At 37.7% G+C, this 13,089-nt stretch overlaps 1 protein-coding gene across 13 annotated transcripts in view; it reads left to right on the top strand.

The window, feature by feature from the left end:
* FRYL (FRY like transcription coactivator) overlaps positions 1-13,089 on the top strand; it is a 251,574-nt gene that overhangs the window by 101,098 nt on the left and 137,387 nt on the right. For 12 of the 13 annotated variants that reach the window (XM_027600445.2, XM_027600454.2, XM_027600452.2 and 9 more), the window contains one exon: positions 8,863-9,062. In XM_027600445.2, the coding sequence (XP_027456246.1) occupies positions 8,943-9,062 (120 nt within the window). In that variant the 5' untranslated portion in view covers positions 8,863-8,942. Of the gene's footprint in view, positions 1-8,862; positions 9,063-13,089 lie in introns of those variants that run through there. The other variant, XM_027600456.2, reaches the window with a different exon arrangement.

The following is a 13,089-nucleotide window of genomic DNA, read 5'->3' as shown; positions in this document are numbered from 1 at the left end:
GCCTAATTCACCTCCAGTCTTTTTCTTCTTTAAAAGAATTTCTTCTCAGGGCACCTGGCTGACTCAGTCAGTTGAGCATCGGACTCTTGGTCTCAGTTCAGGTCATGATCTCAGGGTCAGGGGATTGAGCCCCCCCCCCCCCGCCGTGGGACTCTTTGCTCAGTGGGGAGTCTGCTTGAGATTCTCTCCCAATCCCTCCCCCCACCACACCCTTCCAGCTCACTCACACGCGCTGTCTCTCAAATAAATAAATAGGTAAATAAATAAATCAGTTCTTTAAAAAAAAAATTCTTCTCTCAGCTTTCTCTCTCTCTATATATAACCAGGCAAGGCAAAGCATCCAAAACCAGAATCTTTTTGTTGTTGTTGTTTTTTTAAATGATTCAATTATTTATTTATTTGAGAGAGAGCAAGAGAGTGAGCCAGGGGGAGGGGCAGAGGGGGGGAGAGAGAGAGAGAGAATCTCAAGCAGACTCCCCACTGAGTGTGGAGCCCGACTCGGGACTCCATCTCAGGACCCTGAGATCATGACCTACGCCCAAATCAAGAGTCGGGTGCTTAACCGACTGAGCCACCCAGGTGTCCCCCAAAACCAGATTCTTGATGAGAAGAATAGAAAGCACAATTTGAGTATGGATTTAGTTTATGATAGTGAATAAAATCAGTGATAGAATTTCAGTAAAGGAATCCAAAAGAACTGATTAAATATTAGGGAAAAAAATGTCTTTATTGACTATCACGTCAAATAAACTCCAGTTGGATGACAGATTTAAATGGGAAAAATAAAACCAAGTAAAAAGGAGTTAAAAGAAAATATAGGTAAATGTCAAATTGGGAAACCTTTTTCTTTTTGGCCCACTTTATGTAAATAAATTTGAAGATGCAATCAAAATATTTGATATGGGAGGGCGCCTGGGTGGCTCAGATGGTTAAGCATCTGCCTTCGGCTCAGGTCATGATCCCAGGGTTCTGGGATCGAGTCCCGCATCGGGCTCCCTGCTGCTTGGGAGTCTGCTTCTCCCTCTGCTTCCCTCTCTCTCTCTCTCTCTCTCTCTCTCTCTCTCTCTCTCCCCCCCTCTGTCTCTCATGAATAAATAAATAAAGTCTTTAAAAAAATAAAAAAATATTTGATATGGGAAATAGTTATTCTGAGCGAATAGTATGTTAATAATCTAAACCTTTAAAGAATTTTAAAAAAAGGAATGTATCAAAATGTGGTGATTCTGGAGAAAATAAAGCCACTGATCTGAAAGTTCTTAGGAATTCAGGACCTGACTTCATATTTCACTCCAATGTGACAAGCGACTTTAATTAGGAGTCAATTTCCTCATCATAAATGGGCTATAACTTGAAGTAGTATATTCTGGATCTAGTTCCTGCTAGGCATTTTACCAGCTGGTTGTTAAACCCCTGGTGGCTTGAAATCAGCCATGATGACTGTATTTACACAATGGAAATTATCAAATGATATAAATCAGAACCTTTTTTAAAGAGATATTTATCAGCATATCACTTGAAATAAGAATAAGTTTGTTAGAACTACAGAAAACAAACTGATGGTTACCAGAGGAGAACTGGGCGGGGGAAGGGGTGAAAAATAAAAGGGGTGATGGGGATTAAGGAGGGTACTTGTGGTGATGAGCACTGAGTACTGTGTAGAACTGTTGAATCACGATATTGTATACCTGAAACTAATATAACACTGTATGTTAAACTACACTGGAAATAAAAGAAAAAATAAAATACGTTTATTAGGGTAACATGAGATAATATGCAAAATACCCTAATAATGTATTGATAATGTTTTATTTCTGTCAGAAATAAAGTGTCGGGATGTGTTTCCTTCATTTATGAAGATATTTTGAGATTACCTCACCTTACAGCAAACTGTGTGTGCACTGAAGTCATCAGATGATGCTTTCATATTATACCTCTCAATACCCACAGCATGCATGTTACTTATCTTTCTTTACTTCCTCTTCAGATATAGTTACTTCCAAATGTGCAGTTTTTCTCTGGATAGTTTGTTGAGAGGTTACACCAACCTAACTGGCCTCACCAAAAGTTGAAATTCGCTATCATTCCCGGATACTGATTTTACTAGCTTTGTTTCTACTTTCAGGCTACCATGTAACCTGATTTGTGTTTTTGACATTTTTTTTTTAATTGACTTATAATCCATTTCCTTTCTCTGAGCTTGAGCCAAGTAAGTTATTGTTTTAAGCTTTAGCTTGAACTGGTGTTTATTTGGACTCTCCACAGGCATCTTTGGTTCTGGCTGACAGGGATAGAATGGGCTTTTCTTTTTGAGGTTTTTTGTTTTGTTTTGTTTTTTAAAGATTTTATTTATTTATTTATTTGAGAGAGAGAGTGAGAGCATGAGTGGGGAGGAGAGACGCAGACTTTCTGCTGAGTGGGGAGCCCGACACAGGACTTGATCCCAGGACCCTGGGATCATGACCTGAGCTGAAGGCAGATGCTTAACTGACTGAGCCACCCAGGCACCCCTTCTTCTGAGTTTAAAAAAAATTACCAGACTTTATTTTTTAGAGCAGTTTCAAATCTACAGAAAATTTGAGCAGACAGTACACACAAGTTCCCTTGTACCCCTTTTTCCTCCCCCCATTTCCCCTATTATTAACACTTTATATTAATGTGATATAGTTGTTATAATTGATGAACCTACTTGACACATCATAATCACCCAAAGTCCATAGTTTACACTAGGGTTCACTCTTTGTGTTGTATATTCTACGGGTTTTGACAAATATAGTGACATGTTTGCATCATTACAGTATCATACAGAATAGTTTCGGGATCCTCAGAATCACCTGTGCTCCCCTCTTCATCTGTTTCTCCCTCTAACCCCTGGCAATCATGCATCTTTTTATTGCCTCCATACTTTTGCTTTTCCCTTAATGTCATACAGATGGAATCATATAGCATGTAGTTTTTCAGACTGGCTTCTCTCACTCAGTAATACGCATGTACGTTTCCTCCAAGTCTTTTCTTGGCTTGATCATTCATTTTGTTTTAGCCCTGAGCAATATTCCATTGCCTGGATGTACCAAAGTTTATTTTTCCATTCAACTACTGAAGGACATCTTGGGTGCTTCCAGGCTTTGGCAGTTATGAATAAAGCTACTATAAACATCCATATACAGATTTTTGTGTGGACATGTTTTTAACTCCTTTGGGTAAATACCAAGGAGCATGGTTGCTGGGTCGTATGTAAGAGTATGTCTAGTTTTGTAAGACACCTCTAAACCGTCTTCCAGAGTACCCCTACCATTTTATATTTCCACCAGTGACGAATGAGAGTTCCTGTTGCTCCACACCCCCCACCAACATTTGGTGTTTTCAGTGTTCTGGATTTTTGGCCATTCTAGTAGGTGTGTAATGGTATGGCGCTGTTTTAATTTGCATTTCCCTGAAGACATATGATACGGAGCATCATTTCATATTCTTATTTGTCATCTGTATGCCTTCTTTGTTGAGGGGTCTGTTCAGTTTTGGTCCCCCCCTTTTTTTAATTGGGTTATTTTCTTGTTGACTTTTAAGAATTTTTTGTATATTTTAGATAGCAGTCGTTTGTCAGATATGTGTTCTGCAAAGATTTTTCTCCCAGTCTGTGCCTTGTCTTTCATTCTCTTTACAGTGTCATTTGTAGAGCTGAAGTTACTAATTTTACTAAAGCTCAATTTATAAATTTTTCTTTCATGGCTCCCATTGGGTGTTATATCTAAACAGCCATTGCCAAACCCAAAAATACCTAGCTTTTCTCCTATCTTATCTTCTGGGAATTTTATAGTTTTGTATTTTACATAAAAAAAATAAATCTATGATCCATTTAGAGTTAATTTTTGTGAAAGGTGTTTGTTTTGTGTCTGGATAATGATTCTTCCTCCTCCTCTTCTTTTTCTTCTGCCTGTGGATGCCCAGTTAGTTATTCCAGCACCATTTGTGGAAAAATCTCCTTTTCCCATTGATTGCCTTGGCTTCTTTGTCAGAGATCAGTTGACTTTATTTGTGTGGGTCTATTCCTGGGCTGTCTGTTCTGTTTCACTGATCTGTTTGTTTTTTCACCAATACCACGCTGTCTCTTTACTGGAACTTTAAAGTGAACCTTTAAAGTTCGGGTAGTGTAGGTCCTCCAGTTTTTGTTCTTCTCTTCCAGTATTGTGCCGACTATTCTGGGTCATTTGCCTCTCCATATAAACTTTAGAATCAGCTTGTTGATATCTGCAGAAGAACTTGCTGGGATAAGCTTGCTTTTTAAACTAAGAATTTTGGTTTTGCTTTTTTAATTCAGAAATATTTTTTACATTTGTTCTTGTTCCAAGGCCATTTACCTCATACTTTTTTTTCTTGCGTGGTCATCAAAATTTTTATTGTTAGCTAGTGTAATTAATACTAATTATAGTGATTTTTTATTTTATTTATTTTTTTAAGATTTCATTTATTTATTTTACAGAGGGAGACACAGCGAGAGAGGGAACACTAGCAGGGGGAGTGGGAGAGGGAGAAGCAGGCTTCCTGTGGAGCAGGGAACCCGATGCGGGGCTCGATCCCAGGCCCCTGGGACCATGACCGGAGTCGAAGGCAGACGCTCAACGACTGAGCCACCCAGGCGCCCCTCCACTGGGATCTTTTTTAAACCACATCTACCTGCCCCTACCCATCCCTGTCTGAAATATCCCAGTTGTTGAGAATCACCAAAATCACTTGGTTTTATGTACTTACTGTCTTATGACCTTTTTGCACTTAAAATCACGTATTTTGAGAGATGTTACTGTTCAGAGTGTTGTGCATAAGAACATAGTGGAAGCAGGAAAAAAAAAAGGTTGAGAATTGTTGCTATAAAGTAATAAAATGGGCGCCTGGGTGGCTCAGTGGGTTAAGCGACTGCCTTCGGCTCAGGTCATGGTCCCAGGGTCCTGGGATCGAGTCCCGCATCGGGCTCCCTGCTCAGCGGGGAGCCTGCTTCTCCAACTGCCTCTCCTTCCCCCTGTTTGAGCTCTCTTTCTCTCTCTGACAAATAAATAAATAAAATCTTAAAAAAAAAAAGTAGCAAAACCAAACATGTCTCACTTTAGGGGTTCTGTGTCTTCTCACTTGTCTGCTCTCTTTGACTGAATTTAAATTTATTTTCTAAGGGTATAGGTGTCTTAAGAGCGTGAAAAAGATAATTGTTTTAGTAAATATGCTAAGTACAGTGCGATATAGAATTAAGCTGTCCAAAAATGCCATATTTATTTTTTATTTGCACTTTATCTAAAAGAAAGAACAGGCATGCTAGCTTATATTCCCATATTTGAATTACTCAGATCTTAGTTTATTCTTATTAGCAGTTAGAGCTTAGTGGATTTCTATTCCAAGGATGTTTGGTATGACATTGGGTCTTTAAATTTGTAATTCAGTGCCTGAACTGTGTTCTTAAGAATTATGCTCTAACAGTTACATGTTCGTTCTCTCATAAGCTTACGTAAAGTTTTCAAAATTTTATAATAACATGTAGGGAAATATTACTATTTCACATTTATAAAATATTTAACTCAAGTGGTCAGATGATGTCAAGTTAATCTAGTTATGTGGGAACTAGTCTTTTCACCTTGCTTAGAGTGCTCACCCTTGTTTCTCAGCTATTAGCAGAATATGAGAAAAATTCACACATCTTTACCAAAGCTGAACATTATAGTGAAATACAAAATTGGAGGGGGGGAACCACTTTGAAAAATGTTACCTAATTTTGACTTGTTTAAAAAACATTAGCGAAGTTAAATATTGTAACTTGCTCATGTCGTTTGTCTAGTTGTCAGTTTGGGGGTGAGGGTCTTTTTCTGACTTCATTAGAGCTTTGTGGATGGAGGTAAATTGATTAACTCTGTTCTATGCTGCAGATATTCTTCTTGCCTTTTAATTTTATTTTGGTTTTATGTACTTACTGTCTTATGACCTTTTTGCACTTTACTCTATATGTTGAACATTTTCCCAGGCCATTCAGTATTTTTTGATGCTGTCATTTCAACAGTCTATAGAGCATTCTATTTATTAGATTATAAAGATAATTTTGCCAGTCCTTAACATCAACATTAGATTGTTTTGCGACCAGAAATTTCAGTCGGTAGATATGTTCTGTGTTACTTTTTGGCATTAATAGAGTCAACAAGCATTCATGAAATACTTACTAAGAAATACAATTGAGATAAATTAATTTGGTGTAAAAACATTCATTTTTCATAAAAATTGGATTTTCTCAAACGAGATATTTTTATTTTGGAAGATAGTGCAGATATTTGGAAGAGAAATCTTTATTTGGAAGATAAGTGCAGGTTGTCCTAAAACTTTTGGCTTTATTGGCAAATTTCTTAAAATATGCTATTTTGATACCTAGGAATATTTGTTTATGCTTAATTTATACTTTTTAGGAAGTACAAGACAGTAAAGGCAAATTATTTGAGAGGTCATTTTAACTAAAGTTTTTTTCTTTTTTGGAGAAACTGTTCAAAAAAACATCATTTAAAAAAGGTTATACCTCATCAAAGGTTAGAATTTAAGTACCAGATCTATTATAGGGCTTCTTCTTTAGTTACATTTATTGTAAAGTTAAAGCCAAAAAAACTTTGTAAATGTTACGATCTTACAAATCTTACTTCCGAGGCTTACAAATCTTAATTAAAAGAAAGGATATATTTTGTAACTATGACCTTAAGTCAAAGTCTTGAAAATGTTTTATCCTCATTTTTATGTCTAAAACATAAATTAATCTTCTGGAAACTGAGTAGTTTTTGTTGTCGTTGTTTTGCTATTTTATGATTCCCTAAGTTTATCCAACATAATATGGGTATAAAATACAGAGTTCTCCTAATGATCCAAAATGATTTCTTTTAAGATCTCCATTTTTTACAGTAAGAGTTGTTAACAGATTCTTTTATAATACACAATGTTGGATCATGAAACAGAGTAAACAAACAGGTCATTGTTTAAAATAAATAGTGTGTACTGTGTTCAAAGGACTGTGAGTTTTTGTTTTGAATTGGTCTTATTATGTAATTTTCATTCTAGAATCCAATACATAATATATTTTAATTTGATGTGATACAAAGATACTTAGTTTTAGGCACAATATTAACAATTTGGAATATTCTTTAGGTTATTTTTAAATATATAAACATCATGTGTGACTAATTTTTAATCTTAGTTTTGGAGGAAAAATACTGTTTTTTGGAAAAACAAATAAAGATTATGACTAGGGCATGAAGGGAATCCAAGTATGGAAATTCTTTCAGAAATGTTTTTTTTCTTTATTTGCAATTATTTTTTCTGAAGTAAAATATTTGTATTTTGCATTACTTCCTAGAATTTTCTTTTGGAGTTATCACAGGTCACTTTTATTTATCTTTTATTTATCTATGGTAGGGTAGAGTAAGGTTCTTTTTTTTTTTTTGACAGAACAGTTTATGAGTTTGGAGACTAGGTATTTGGAATAGATTTGTTCTGTAGTTACGTACACACATACAGACATTCGGCATTCGATTGTGTTCTGCTTCTGTTTTCATGGAAGCGTTTGCTTTGGGGACAGCTTATGAAAGGGCATGACCTGGGGATCAGATTGGGGTAGAGCAGTACAAACCTGCAGGTTTTCAGTGAATACTCGAGGCCACGGGGATGGCATAAGCTGAAGTTCAGGAACGGGATGGTCTGTATGACGCAGCGGGCTGACAGAGTGGGTGAGAGGCTGTGAATCAGAGGACAAAACCTGTGAAGATAAAGAGCATGTAGCAGTCCGGGTGTGCTCTTTTTGTGCCCCAGCTGGTGCAGTGTATTGTTTGCCAGGCCCTGGGACATCCCTAGCTGAGTAAATGGCACCACTGTCCTTTGAATGATTGCAGTAAAAATCCTACAAGTCATTGCTAGTTCCTTTCCTTCACCTTGATGCCAAATTCACTAACACATGACAAATGTCAAGTCCTTTCCTTCTCTCCTGTGCCGTTCCATCCTCTTACTCTGAGCTAGGGTCATCTCACCTGGACCTGTGTAGTGGCTCTCCTGAGTCTACCTTTGCCCCCTTCCAGTCCATTCTCCAGAGGAGCTGGAGAGATCTTTTAAGAGAAGCCAGATCTTCTCCCTCTCCAAGTTAATACTTTCCAGTGAATTTTAATTTCATTTAGAATAAAATCTGATTTTCCTACAAAGTTCTAAATCCCTGGCTAATGATTTTGATCTCACCTGAAATTGCCCGTCACCCCTGCTTCCTCCCTTGAGCTCCAGCCACACTGGTCTTCTTTTTGTTTATCAAACATCCTCACTCAATTTAGTGCTTTCTGTTCCTGGTGCTTTGCCTTGCTGCCTCTTTTTCATCATCCAGGTGAGTTCAAATGTAGCTTCTTAGTGAGGCCTTTTCCTAATCATGCTCTCCAAAACGGTACCTCTCAGTGCCCTAACCAGGCCTGTTTCCTGTGTTCCCATCTGTTTTATTTCCTTCATTGCACATCACTTTGTTTAGAATTCATATTCATTCAGTATGTATTTATTATATACCCAGTATATGCTAGGCATTGTTCTAGGTACTTGGGATTCATCGATTCGTTGATGAACAAAAAAGACAAAAGAGAATCCCTGTTTTTAGGAAATTCACATTAGTAGGGTTGAGAGAAGAACAGTTACATAATAACACATAACTAAATTACAGTTGGGCAATGTGTTAGAATGTAGCAAGTGTAATAAAAAAATAGAGTATGATAATACAGATTGGGAGATCTGGATGGGGTTTAGGGGCAGGATGCATATTAAATAGGGTTGTTATGGTGGGTCTCATTATTGTGTTGATAATTAGAGTTCTTTTGTTTCTTTTCTTTTTAGCTTCAGCACCAGTCAGCAAAGTGAATAAGTACTGTGCTTCCTCCAACTTTCATTCCACTTTGGGAAAAAAGAATATCATCATGTCAAGCATTACGATTGACCCAGATGTCAAGCCTGGTGAATATGTCATCAAGAGCCTCTTTGCAGAATTTGCTGTTCAGGCTGAAAAAAAAATTGAAGTTGTAATGGCTGAACCCTTGGTGAGTAGAGTTGACCTATAAATCTGAAATATTTTCTTAACTTTTCTATTAACCATTATAAACAAAATTTCTGAAGGAAATAACATACTTGAAAAAAAATTAAAGGAAGCCAATCTGAAAAGGCTACATACTGTATAATCCCAACTGTAGGACATTATTAAAAAGGCAAAACTATGGAGACAGTAAAATGACTGTCAGGGGCTGGGAATGGAAGGACGAATAGGCAGAAGAAAGAGCATTTTTAGGACAGTGAAAATACTCTGATACTGCAGTGGTGGACACGTCATCGTACGTTTGCCCATACCCACAGAATGTACAACACCAAGAGTCGACTGCAATGTAAATTACAGAACTTGGATGATTAGGAAGTGTCATTGTCATTGTGTCAGTAGTAACAAATGTACCACTCTGATGGGCAGGCTAGGCAAGTGTGTGATGGGGTATATGGGAAATCACTACCTTCCACTCAATTTTGCTGTGAACCAGAACTATCTAAAAAAAATAAAGTTTTAAAAATTAAGAGATAAGGGATGCCTGGGTGGCTCAGGTGGTTAAGCGTCTGCCTTCGGCTCAGGTCATGATCCCGGGGTCCTGGGATCGAGTCCCACGTCGGGCTCCTTGCTCAGTGGGGAGTCTGCTTGTCCCTCTGCCTTTCCCCCTGCATGTGCTCTCTCTGTCTCTCTCTCTCAAATGAATAAATAAAAAATCTTTAAAAAAAATTAAGAGGTAAGTTAGTAAAGTTGTGATCTAGAAAGCTGTAATGACTTTAGAATCCACCTTGGTAAGTTACTGCAGGTCACCAAGGAACAAAAATGGATTTCACCAATGGGAATTGTTGAAACAGATAAATCATAAGAGAAAATAAAGGAAAATCTAGAAGATTCTGCAAGTTGATGATATGGCAGTCGCCAAACTTACAATAAAACAGTAAACTTATTTTGAGACGTAGAGTGCATGAGGCATACTTAAGTAGGGTCTGAGAAGCTCCATGTGATTAGAGCTTATGGTAAAGAGGAAGGAAGAGAAAGACTGAAAACAAAATGTTTGAGTCAGATTCTGAGGGGTTGTTGAAGGTCGCTGTGATAGACAATACAGTGGTTGGACACTAGCAGAGAGAAGAGATTAAAGGCAGAGACTAGGGGCGCGCCTGGCTGGCTCAGTGGGTACAGCATATGACTCTTGATCTCTGGGTTCTGAGTTTGAGCCCCACGTTGGTTGTAGAGATTACTTAAAAATAAAATCTTTAAAGGCAGAGACTACTGTTTAGCTGTTGTATATAATTCAGGCTGGAATGAAGAGAGTCTTGAATTAGGGCATTAACAGTGGAAGTGGTTGGAGAAGGAAGTAAGATAACAGAATTAGTAGAACTTAACAAATAGGAGTAGGTGTTTTGAGGGAAAGTAAAGGTTAAAAGTTCTTTGAAGTGTTAGATGACATTAGATGAAAGAAAATGAGAATATGATTGGCGTAGGAAAGGAGAATAAGATAATTTTTCTTGTGTGAATATAAGCTTGAGATACTGGTGATGTAAACCATGTGGAATTATTTTGTTGGTAGCTGGGAATTCTTTGTCAATGACCAGAAATGATGACCAGAAATAGAGATTTTGGCATCGTCTATGAGAGGGTGATAAAGCCAAAAGAGCAGATGATCAAGAGAGAGTGTAGAATAGCATTATTATTGTCAAATGATACAGAGGGGAAGAGTACAAGGAACACTAGGAGAAGTTGCTGGACTTGGGAATTACACAGCCTGAGAACAGTTTTAGTAGGGTGATACAACTTTAGGAAGTAACTTTGGGAGTTTGAAGGGGCTGGATATGTGATGTACCAAGAGCACAGTGTCAGCTAAAAGCAGGATGATCACAATGAAGATGGTGGTGGAGGATTTAACAGCTGAAATTTACTTATTCCTGATGCAACTGGGTTAGGGATAGGTTTTCACCGGTGATTTGAGACCCCCAGGGTTTGCTACTTGCCCGAAGCTCAAGGCCACCAAGTGGCAGAATGAGGAGTTAGGCACAATAATGGCGTCAGAGCCTGTATGCTGATTCACTTTGCGGTACTTCCTACTGAGGAAGGAAAGGGGGAAAGGAAGAGAAGAGAGAATAGGTGACGACCTAAGAAAGGTGAGAAGTTGAAGGAGGTATTGTTCCGTGTTCTTAAGTCTTACTTCACTAAGAAAATTAACATTGCTAAGATTGCCAAGGTATGTGAGTGGGTCTGTGCATGCCTGTGAGTGAGTTTCTTGTTAAGTAGAGAAGAAACTACTGTGAAGAAAGCATCTCTGCAAGTATGTATTTGAGGTCCAATAAATAATAATATGTAAGAGATCATTAGCCAGAATGTATGTTTTAAAACTGCAGCTCACTGTATTCAACTTAAATCATTCCACAGTTGCTTTCTGTGTAACAAATTAATGATTTTGTTTTTATCAGTGAGTATATATTTACAGCATGTACATAAAGTTCCGCCTTAGAAATAAGAATTACAAGAACTCATAGATAGGAATTAATGATTATGAGGTTGGATTATAAATGTGCTTAATCTATAAAATGTTATTTTCTTCATCAGTGGTCTGTGAATTACTTGGTAGTGTGCTACAGTAGCCTGCTTAACCAGCATACAGTAAGAAAGGGAACAGGGGCGCCTGGGTGGCCCATCGGTTGAGCCTCTGCCTTCGGCTCGGGTCATGATCCCAGGGTCCTGAGATGGAGCCCTGCATTGGGCTCCCTGCTCAGCGGGGAGCCTGCTTCTCCCTCTCCCACTCCCTCTGCTTGTTCTTTCTCTCTCTCTCTGACAAATAAATAAAATCTTAAAAAAAAATAAGAAAGGGAACCACTTTAAAAAAATACACATTAAAAAAGTTATGGAACATGGTGACTAGTTGATAATACTGTATTATAAACTTGAAATTTGCTGAGAGTAGAACTTAAATGTTCTCACCAAAAAAAAAAGTAAATATGGACATGTTAATTAGCTCAATGTGTACATATATCAAATCATCACATTGTACACTTTAAATATATTACACTTGCATTTGTCAATTATATCTCAGTAAACCTGAAAAAAGAAAAATATTTATGAAAAATTTCAAGTTTATATAGAAGTACAGATTATAGTGTAATGAACCCTCCAGGAGCCATTGCCTTGCTTCAACAACTTTCTCTCTCTCCCTCTCTCTCTCTCTTTTTTTTAAGATTTTATTTTTTTAAAGATTTTATTTGAGAGAGAGAGAGAGAGCGCACAAGCGGGGGGAGGGGCAGAAGGAGAGGGAGAAGCAGGTTCCCCACTGAGCAGGGAGTACCTTGAGGGGCTCAGTTCCAGGACCCTGAGATCGTGACCTGAGCCGAAGGCAGATGCTTAATGACTGAGCCACCCAGGCACCCCTAAAGATTCTGTTTTTTAAGTAATCTTTATTCCCAACGTGGGGCTCAAACTCACAACCTTGAGATCAAGAGTTACACCCTCTACCGGCTGAGCCAGCCAGACACCCCTGGCTTCAGCAACTTTCAACTCGCACAGCACTTTTAAAAAAACACTTCACCTATTTTATAAAATATTTATTTTTTATTGTATAAAATATTTAATAAATAGCAACACGTGGTATGGTCCTGTCACCTCTCAAATAGTATGTTAAAGGAATTTTAATTTTGAAATACAAAGTTCTTGAGAGTAAAAGCATTAAAAGAAAATATGGGTGAAATTACCTATTTGACTGAGTTTATAAAATGGTGATTTTATGTCTTCCTCCTTTCTTTTTCTTCCAGTGCCATTGTCACTGTCCTAGCTCAGGGTCAGCTTCACTCATGCTAGATCATTGCAATAACCAGTAAATAAGTGGTTTATCACCTTTCCATTTGTCTTGCTCTCACCAGACTTTGCTTCATCTAAAACAAATATTATTACCTTTTTCCTTTAAAAATCTTGCTGACTTTTTGTTGCTTTGGAATAAATTCAAGTTCTGGGTGGGTCATTCTAGCCTCTTCAGAGTCTTCCTACAGTCTGTATAATGTCTCCTGATTCTC

This window comes from Zalophus californianus, chromosome 2 (genome assembly GCF_009762305.2).
Source record: "Zalophus californianus isolate mZalCal1 chromosome 2, mZalCal1.pri.v2, whole genome shotgun sequence".
Lineage (NCBI taxonomy): Eukaryota > Metazoa > Chordata > Mammalia > Carnivora > Otariidae > Zalophus > Zalophus californianus.
This window is presented reverse-complemented; position numbering and strand designations above follow the sequence as displayed.